This window comes from Bos indicus, chromosome 19 (assembly GCF_029378745.1).
Source record: "Bos indicus isolate NIAB-ARS_2022 breed Sahiwal x Tharparkar chromosome 19, NIAB-ARS_B.indTharparkar_mat_pri_1.0, whole genome shotgun sequence".
Classification (NCBI taxonomy): Eukaryota; Metazoa; Chordata; class Mammalia; order Artiodactyla; family Bovidae; genus Bos; species Bos indicus.
In genome coordinates this window covers 12,959,267-12,969,282 of record NC_091778.1, presented here as the reverse complement: position 1 = coordinate 12,969,282, position 10,016 = coordinate 12,959,267, and the positions used below count along the sequence as shown (strand labels likewise).

Below are 10,016 nucleotides of genomic sequence, written 5' to 3'. Positions count from 1 at the left end.
GGCAGTGGGAGGGGTCTCGGGGCCCGCTGGCCCGTCATTGGTTAATATTTTATTCTGTTGACATGTTTTCTTACTGCTGAGGCTTCCGACACCTTCTCCCCGGGCCCCCCCTCCCGCTCCGAGCTTGGCCTGAGCTGTCAAAACCCCGCCCCCGGAGACCCACAATTGGTCCAAAAAGCGTAAAATCAGCAATCAAGGGGGGCCTGGCTCGTTAGCGCAGGGGATCCGAGCAGGGCAGGACATGTGAGATAGTCACAGTTTTCCAGAGATCACGACAAGATCTAACCAGTCGCGCGTGGTCCCCGGCGCCGGAGCGGCCCAGCCCAGCCCAGCCCCGCGCAGAGCCCCCGCCGCCCCCGCGCCCAGCGCCCCGCGTCCCTCGCCGTGCGCCGGACGGGGAACCGGGAGGAGCCGCCACCGCGCTTGCCACTCGGGTCGCCCTTCCTCCGTGCGCGCCGCCGCCCGGGCCGGGGGTCCGAGCCGCGCGCCCCCGGCCCTGGCCCCCGGGCGCCTGGGCCGGATGTCCCGATGAGAGAGCCGGCGCTGGCGGCCAGCGCCATGGCTTACCACCCGTTCCACGCGCCACGGCCGGCCGACTTCCCCATGTCCGCCTTCCTGGCGGCGGCGCAGCCCTCCTTCTTCCCGGCTCTCGCGCTGCCGCCCGGCGCTCTGGCCAAGCCGCTGCCCGACCCGGGCTTGGCGGGGGCGGCGGCGGCGGCGGCGGCGGCGGCGGCGGCGGCCGAGGCGGGGCTGCACGTCTCGGCACTCGGCCCGCATCCGCCCGCCGCTCATCTGCGCTCGCTTAAGAGCCTGGAGCCCGAGGACGAGGTGGAGGACGACCCCAAGGTGACGCTGGAGGCCAAGGAGCTGTGGGACCAGTTTCACAAGCTGGGCACCGAGATGGTCATCACCAAGTCCGGGAGGTAGGGCGGCCGGCTGGCCGGAGGGCGCGCGGGTGGGCGGGAGGGGAACCCGACAGCACCGACCAGCGCCGAGCCTACCGCCCGCGGCTCCCAGCTCCCGGCTCCGGCCCCCGAGCCATGCACAGACGATCGAGTTGACTTTTCTCATTTGGCACCGAACGAATTTTTCTTTTTAAAAAAACCCGAATTATCGAAGTCTCCCAAATGAAAACGAAAACGTGCTCCTGCAGAACAGTCCCCCAGCGCTCAGAGTTCCAAAGCCGATGAGGCCCCGCGGTTCGGCCCTGGAGGGTCTCAGCGGTCTCGGCCGCAACTCCTCAGCCCCGAGACCCCTCTCTCCTGCTTCGGAGGCGAGTCTGGCTCGGTGCTCCGCGAAGATGCGACGTCTCCCGCGCTCTCCTCCTACCCAGGAGCCCGGAATGAGACTCTCACCCCCGCTAGGCCCAGCCCGGCCCTCCGGTTCCCGCCGGTCGCGGCCCTTCTCCGCCGCGAGCCGGCCCAGCTGCAACCTGACCCGGCCTGTGAGCCTTGTCCGGGCCGAGGAACCAGGAGCTCCGGAGGCACACGGCTCCGTAGGGCCTGAAGCCGGAAGAAAAGCTACAGTCGCCAACCTCTCAAGCTTCTGGCTCGGACGCGGAGAATCCAGGCCTCGGCTCACTCACCCTCTTCGCCCGAACTTCAGGGTCAGGGTCCTTGTTCCGCTGCTGTAACCCAGTTCCTTCCCCCAAACAAACATCCGACTGCACTTCTGAGAGCTTCGGCCCTAAGTGGATATATTCCCACGAACGAATTTCAGGGAGGTTCATAAGAAGCGGGTATATTTGTAAGGGCCTTGGATTTCTTTCTTGGAGCTCGGCTTTCATCTCAGATGAGGGAGAAAAAAGGGGTCACTAGATCTGAGCATAGGGCTGAGGGCAAGCTTCATCACAGGAGAGGGTCTTGACAGGCAGAAATGGGATCTCCTAGGAATAACCACCACAGGTGGAATCTCCCAGACCTTCCTAAGAGGACAGAGCAAGGGCAACAGAGGAACATGTGTGGCGAAGCTTAAGGTTGGGGGAGAGGGGTCCTCGAGATCCACTGGCTTCCCTGACCTCTCCCTCTTTCACTTTCTCCCAGGAGGATGTTTCCTCCCTTCAAGGTGCGAGTCAGCGGCCTGGACAAGAAGGCCAAATACATCCTGCTGATGGACATTGTGGCCGCTGATGACTGCCGGTATAAATTCCATAACTCGCGCTGGATGGTGGCAGGCAAGGCCGACCCCGAGATGCCCAAACGGATGTACATCCACCCAGACAGCCCGGCCACGGGGGAGCAGTGGATGGCCAAGCCGGTGGCCTTCCACAAGCTGAAGCTGACCAACAACATCTCGGACAAGCACGGCTTCGTGAGTGCAGGCCAAGTGCTGATGGGGGTCGAAGACTGCAAGTAGCACCATGGGTTGGTGGGGAGGAGAGAAGACCCCCGGTTCCCCAGAGGGGAGTGCTCGCAGAACCCCCAGAGTGCCCCTGCCCAGATCACTGCCCTGTGGCCTTTGCCGGCTGGGCCTGGGTGCAGAGGCTCTGCTCTGCAAGCCTGGGGAATGTTGGGGTTCACAGCCACTAAGCTCCAGGCTGCCCACAATCTCACTTTCCAAACTCTCAAAATCTCAGGCCTTCCAAACTCCCTTCTGGAGTCGAGCAGGAGGCAGGTGCAGCTGGGACGGGTTGTGGAGCTGTGGTCTTTGGGGTCTGAGCTTGGAAGACTGGCCCAGGACCTCAGTTGGTTCTCACCCTTCCCCAAGACCCAAGTTCCATCCCCATCCCCAAAGGAGGAGATTTAAAAGGTCAAACAACTCCCCTCCTTACCTTCCCCTCCTCCCTCAGGCAGATGCCTGATCTGGGAGAGGGGATTTTGGGGTTCTCACTGCTTCTGCCTGAGCCAGGGCCCCAGTGAATGGGAAGGGGCAGTTCACCGGCCTAAAGGGACTACCCCATCCCGAGGTAGGGCAGGTCGGTGAGGCCGCAAAGGCCCCAGTCTTCTCTCCCTGGGTTTACTAGGGGCTTAGCCATGACGAGAAAGAGAAGTTAAGAGTGGAATGGTAGCGAGTTTTGTTTTATTTTGGTTTCCAGCTGGGGTAATTTTTTTTTTTAATGAAAATAGAAACTGTGATAAAGAAAATCGAGGGGGGGGGGAAGAAAAATTAATATGGGGAGGTAAGGAGCAGAGAAGACAGGAGAAAGCGGGGGAAGGTTTGGGGGTGAGGTGGGAAAGACAGAACGTGAGAGAGACAGAAAAATGGCAGAAGGTCCGGTCCCCAGAGAATAGAAAGGCTCTGGGAGACAGGCTGGGGGCTGTCGGCTGACCCTCGCCCTCCCTGCAGACCATTCTGAACTCCATGCACAAGTACCAACCGCGCTTCCACATCGTGCGAGCCAACGACATCCTGAAGCTGCCCTACAGCACGTTCCGCACCTACGTGTTCCCCGAGACCGACTTCATCGCGGTCACCGCCTACCAGAACGACAAGGTGCGCGGGTCGGGCGGCCTCCGACCCTCCACTCACACCCGCCCACGGCCCCCTGCACGCCCGCCCCCCCCCCCCCCCTCACCCTCACGATCGGCTCCCGGGCCCCCAGCCTCTGTAAGCGCAGCACCCAGCGAAACCCCCCGGGCTCGCTCTTGTAGGCCCGCGACACGTACGCACACGCTCCCCGGGGCGCGCGAACAGCTGGGCGCTCCTTGGGGTGGGGATGTTTACTTAGTAATTAGCAGAGATTCCGGGCCCGCGCTGACATTTTTACGTTTTATTCGTTTATTTCTTGGCTCTTGGATGGGAATTTAAATGAAAAGAGGGCGCCCGAGGCAATCTGCCCAGACTTTCCGGCTGCTGGGAACCCAGGGCCTAGTTTTCCCTCTCCTGGGCGAGCCAGAGGTGGTCGGGGGGGACAGGTGACAGCCACCACCCCTCCCGCCCCCCATCCCTCTCTGGGTCAGTTCAGGCCTGGGACCCCTTGGGATGTGCTTGGAGACGTTTCCTTCAAGGGAAAGGGCTTTTCCTGGCTGCTATCTTTCTACACCCTCTCTGTAGAGGGGCAAGGCAACCCCCTGCTAAGGCCCAAGTCCGTGTGCACCACTCTGGGTTGAAGGACAGTGTCTGAGTGTCCTGCCGGCCGTATTTTTTTCTATCTTTTTTTTTTTTTTTTTCCCTGTCATTGTGAACCGATCTGTCCTGGGCCGGTATATGCGTGCACCATTTGGAGTGCCTTGAATCCGTGTGGAGGCGTGTGAATTCGTTTGATTCCCTGGGCACTTGTTTTACATGTGTGTACTTGCGTGTGCGCGGAGCCGTGCCTGTGATTGTCGACATGTGTGTCTGCTGACCTGGGTGCTCAGGTGCCGGGTTCCCTTAACTCGAATGGCCGGGTGGGCCTGCATGCTCGCTTGGACGGATTTCCACTCGGGGTGCACAGCTTTGGGCTTGTGTGTGCAAGTCGAGGGATTATACCTCGAATATATATAGTTTTTGGAGGTCGCTTTCTTCGAGGTCCGCCCGCCGACCTCACCTTGCCTTGTGGCTTGGAGCGGCCCAGCCCAGGCGGGCGGGTACCCAGGGTACCCTCCCCGGGGGCTCTCTTCTGGGGCGAGCAGCCTCTGACCTCCAGGTGCCCCGGGCCAGGCTAGACGAGCCCGCAGCCTGACCTGGCGCCGCCCCCTTGGTTGGTCCCCGCAGATCACGCAGCTTAAGATCGACAACAACCCGTTTGCCAAGGGCTTCCGGGACACCGGGAACGGCCGGCGGGAGAAAAGGTGAGGGTGCGCGGGGCTGCCGGCTGGCGGGTGCCTGGGGGAGCAGGGCGTGGAGGGGCCAGGGGGTGGGCTGCGCTCACACCGCTCCTGCGGCTCATCCCCAGGAAGCAGCTGACGCTGCCGTCGTTGCGCCTGTACGAGGAGCACTGCAAGCCGGAGCGCGACGGCGCGGAGTCGGACGCCTCGTCCTGCGACCCTCCCCCTGCGCGGGAACCGCCACCCTCTCCGGGGACGGCGCCCAGTCCCCTGCGCCTGCACCGGACCAGAGGTGCGGGTGGGGCCGGGAGGAGAAGGGGAGGGTGTCCCCCGGGCGCCGGGTTGGCTCGGTGCTCAGCATCTGGCTAACTGAAGGCCTGGGGGGAGCGTCAGCGGCGAGTCTGGGACAGGCCTCTACCCCAGGCCTCCTCTGAGTGCGGTCCCTGGTGGCCCGCAGATCCTTCTGGGCTCTGAGCCTAGGGCGCTGGCTCTGTGTGACTGCGGCAGCAAGGCCTCCTCTGCCGGGTTCACTTTCCTCCTCCCCCGCCCTCCCCGTAAATAAGGGATCTTGGATGGGGTGACCCCTACTACCCCGAGCTTCCAGGAGTTCCTCTGACGTGGCCTCCCCGAGAGCAGACTTGTGCACGTCTCTCCGTCTCGGACTTCGCGCCTGTCTGTCCCCGGGCCGGTAACGCCGCGCATCCTCTCTCCCCGCAGCCGAGGAGAAGTCGTGCGCCGCGGACAGTGACCCGGAGCCCGAGCGGCTGGGCGAGGAACGCGCGGGGCCGGCGCTAGGCCGCAGCCCCGCCCTGGACAGCAGCAGCCCCCCTCGCTTGACCGAACCCGATCGCGCCAGGGAGCGGCGCAGCCCCGAGAGGGGCAAGGAGCCGGCCGAGAGCGGCGGGGACGGCCCGTTCGGCCTGCGGAGCCTAGAGAAGGAGCGCGCCGAAGTCCGGCGGAAGGACGAGGGGCGCAAGGAGGCGAGCGAAGGCAAGGAGCCCGGCCTGGCGCCGCTGGTGGTGCAGACGGACAGCGCGTCCCCGCTGGGCGCCGGACACCTGCCCGGCCTGGCCTTCTCCGGCCACCTGCACGGGCAGCAGTTCTTCGGGCCGCTGGGGGCCGGCCAGCCGCTCTTCTTGCACCCGGGACAGTTCGCCATGGGGCCCGGAGCCTTCTCCGCCATGGGCATGGGCCACCTACTAGCCTCGGTGGCCGGCGGAGGCGGCGGTGGTGGAGGCGGCGGGCCAGGGACCGCCACCGGGCTGGACGCGGGCGGGCTGGGTCCCGCGGGCAGTGCGGCCAGCACCGCCGGGCCCTTCCCATTCCACCTCTCCCAGCACATGCTGGCATCTCAGGTAAGGCCTGTGAGCTGGCAGCAGCATAAGGAAGGAAGGGGAATCCGAGGCGGGCAGAGGTGGAAGGCATAGGGCCTGAAGGCGCTCCGGGCGTCCGCCGGCAAGGACTCCCTCCTGGGGAGATCCGGTGGACCCTCTGAACCACACCTGGCTTCTGGGAGACCAAGACCAGGTCCAGGATTTGGCCAGGAGATTGCTTCTGATTCCTGTGTGACCTTGGGCAAGTCCCTGACCCTCTCTGGGCCTATTTCCTTCCCTCTAACCCCAGAATAGACTGGTACCCATTAGACTCTGTGCCCTGTCAGACTGGGTCTGCCTCCAGCTTTTGTAAGTCCACTTGCCTGGCCTGCCTCAGGACATTTTTCTTGGGAACTACTGTTAGTCCCCGAAAGGCTAAAGTGGCTGGACAAAAAAAGTACGAGAATTTGCAGTGTGTTCTGGATAACCGACCACCAAATTGACCCACCTCCCAGATGTCTCGGGCTCCTTTCAGACCCTCAGGAAGCGACCTGACAAAGGCCGGGGCTTTTTCTTCCCCAACACTGAGTCTCCCAACTCCCCCAGCCACACATCTCAGTCCTTCAGGCCCAGGTCGAAATTCTGAGCTCCCAGGGGAGAGCTTATGAAACTGTGGGCAGCAGCAAAATTAGAAGATCCTAAGGGGAGAGTGGCCTCTTTGGTTGCTTGGATGGAATATTCCCTGTAGAAAGATTTGGAATCTCTACATTCATTTTCTTCCCTCTGAGGTTTCTGGCAAATTGAACCCTTAAGATCTTATCTTAAGGGAAGGAAAATAGGAGTTTAGGTCTGAGAAGGCTCCTTTGGTTCAGAAGCAAATATTTTTAAAGTGGGGGAAGGGATTCTGAAATGAGTTTCAAATACAGCTCAGCGTCAGGGGTGTGTGGAGTGAACGTTGGAGGCACTGGCATCAGTATCTGGGGCTCTGAGCTGGTAAGGAAGCCTCCAGAAAGTGGAGTTCAGAGCCTGGAGGTTTAATTTGCCTGGAGGTTGACTCTGTGTGTATGTGAATGCCTCCTCCCCAGACAAATTCTGGTGACGAGCATGGGCATCGCAGAGGTCACAGGGAAGTCAGGGCTTCTAGTCGCAGCCTGGTTAACAGGTGCAAGGCCAGGGAACAGGCACTCAGCACTCAGGAGGCATCACTAGATATACTGCTAGTGGTTAACCACTCACCTATGGCCATCGTACTGTGCGTGCTAAGTCGCTTCAGTCTCTATGAGACCCTATGGACTGTAGCCAGTCAGGCTCCTCTGTCCATGGGGATTCGCCAGGGAAGAATACTGGAGTGGGTTGCCATGCCCTCCTCCAGGGGATCTTCCTATGGCCATCAGAAAGAGACAAAACCTTGGAGATCTGAAGCCCCCTCCTTCCTCTGAGATGCTAGGTCTGAATGCTCAGTAGGGCTTGACCTTCTCAGGAAGGGTATTTTGTCATCTCTGACTAAGCTACTTCCCTTCCTTCTCCCTGCCTGAGCCAGGCCTGAGGCTCCCTGGAAGCCCAGCTCAGTCAGCTCATGCCCTCCTCCCCATGTCCCCAAGTACTCCGTGGAAGGAACCATGATCTCAAAGGTCAGATAATCCAAAAGTTGGGCCGCAGGCGGTCTTTTGTGCAGGGTTTCCCGGCTACTGGGCTTTCCACAGGCAAAGACTCTGCATTCCTTCTTCAGCTGCCACTAGGGAGCCGCTGGGAGTTCTTTGCATTCAGGCCAGTTTATGAACAGACTGGCATCTGGAGCCTTCTCCTGGCCCGGGCAGGAGACCCCTGAACAGGTGGGCAGAGGGAGGGAGAATATACAAAGCTCCTCCCGACCTATGCGGCCCCAGCCCTTCGGGGCACCTGTGGATCAAAAGGCAGGGCAGGACACTGTTGGAAGCGAGCAGCGCCTCCCTGCCAACACAGCCAAGTTACCTACCGGCCACCTGGCCCCCGGCTGGCCCTGTTTCTTCCCCCAAGGCCCTTTGCTAGGTCAGCCGCCTGTAATGGCCTTCCCTTACTCCTAGAGTAATAGCTGGCACAGAGCTTGGTAGGGCCCGCTCAGAATCATAGCCTTAAGTGGGCATAGGCATAATGGCTCATTACTACCTGCGCTCTTTGGGGAGTAAGGTTATGTGAGCAGCACCTGTCTTCCTGAACAGAGCAGGGCAAGGATTCCCTGTTGTCGCCCGGCCACCAGCACCCAGATCACCCCCAGGAACACCCCAGGCGGGATGCCTAACCCTTGTCTTGTTTTGTTTCTTTCAGGGAATCCCCATGCCCACTTTCGGAGGCCTCTTCCCCTATCCCTACACCTACATGGCGGCCGCTGCAGCGGCGGCCTCGGCTCTGCCAGCCACCAGCGCTGCGGCCGCGGCCGCGGCTGCCGCCGGTTCCCTGTCCCGGAGCCCCTTTCTGGGCAGTGCCCGGCCCCGCCTGCGCTTCAGCCCCTACCAGATCCCGGTCTCCATCCCACCGAGCACTAGCCTCCTCACCACCGGGCTGGCGGCAGAGGGCTCCAAGGCTGCAGGCGGCGGCAACAGCCGGGAGCCCAGCCCGCTGCCGGAGCTGGCCCTCCGCAAAGTGGGGGCCCCGGCCCGCGTGGCCCTGTCGCCCGGCGGCGCGGCCAAAGAGGCGGCCAGTGAACTGCAGAGCATTCAGAGACTGGTGAGTGGGCTGGAGAGCCAGCGAGCCCTCTCCCCCGGCAGGGAGTCGCCCAAGTGAGGGGGCCCGCCCTGCTGCTCCGCTGCCGCCGCCGCCACCGCCACCACCGCGCAGGCCTCCTGGGTTGCCTCCCCTGCTGCTTGGGACGTGTACAGCACAGAATGGGTATTTATTTAAATAAAGGAGAGAAGCGGGCTGCAGCCGGAATGAAACCCTGATCGGCCAGCCGGGGCCTGGGACACTTCCCTGGGCCTCACAAGGAATCCGGAACACAGTCGCTTTGGGGCCGCTGGATTTGGTCCAGGTCTGCTCCGGTGTCAAGGTGTCATCGGCGGGGCCTGTCCCGGTTCCTCCAGCGCTGTGGGGGAGGCCTCGTCCCCGCCTCAGCCCGGGGCTGGCTGTCTGGGGAGCCAGAAGGTGCAGGGGTCAGGGGAGGAAGCCCCAAAGCCCCCTAGCCTGGAGCCCCGGACCGCTGGAGAATCTGGGGTGAGGGGAGCTGAGGTCAGTGAAGATGAAGTCAGTGTAGACTTGAGCTGAGAGGGGCCTGTTCCTTTAGTCCTTCCATTTCTCCCGGACAGGCGCCCCTCCCACCCCTGGGTAAGCAGAGGGAGTGGCATTTCTGTCTTGAGTCCCCAGGGGGCGGGAAAAAAAAAAGATATTTATGAAATAAATGGTAATTTGTGTAAATAAGCTTTAAGGTTCCCAGAATATGCAAATTGGTATTAATTTATTCAAAGGTGTACATTGCTGTGTACAGAATATTTAGAGATTAACTCATAGCCTATAATTTTTTTCCTTTTACATGAGCATCTATATTGTACAGGGCTGGGGGGTGGGGAGGAGGTACTTGGCTGCGGAGAGGGCCCCCGGCCCCCGGAGAAGCCCCCACCCCGTCAGCCCCTCGGCCCCTGCGCCCGGGCGTTTTTTGCTCGCCCGGCCCGCGGGCTCCACCTCAGGTTTTCACTTTTCGCTCCGGAGCGAGACGAAAACGACAAAAACTCGAGAAAACAATAAAACGCTGCAATGCGAAGTGAACGGCGCAGTGCGCTCTGTGGGCCGCGCGGGGCAGGGGGCGCCGCGAGCGCGTCAGGCGGGACCGGAGGCCGGGACTGCGGGGCGAGCGCCCGGGGCTGGCGGCGGGGCGGTGAGCGGAGCCGCGAGGCCGGGCGGCGCCGGCGCGGGCTGCGGGCGGGCGGGGAGGCGCCGCGCCGCCGTGAGCCCTCCGCGCGCGTCCAGCGCCGCCGCCGCCGGGCCGGGGGCCGGGCTCCCTCTGCTGGCCGCTCTCCGCCGTCCGCCGCTCCGCGCCTGGCCTCCC

At 62.3% G+C, this 10,016-nt stretch overlaps 1 protein-coding gene across 1 annotated transcript; it reads left to right on the top strand.

Annotated features, from left to right (window-relative positions):
- On the top strand, positions 1-9,731 carry TBX2 (T-box transcription factor 2). Its single transcript, XM_019981154.2, has 7 exons — positions 1-923; positions 2,043-2,310; positions 3,286-3,432; positions 4,636-4,712; positions 4,817-4,980; positions 5,406-6,043; positions 8,306-9,731. Exons 1-7 carry the CDS (start codon positions 529-531, stop codon positions 8,759-8,761), a joined length of 2,145 nt encoding a protein of 714 aa, XP_019836713.2. The 5' UTR covers positions 1-528; the 3' UTR covers positions 8,762-9,731.
- The last annotated feature ends 285 nt before the right edge of the window (positions 9,732-10,016 follow it).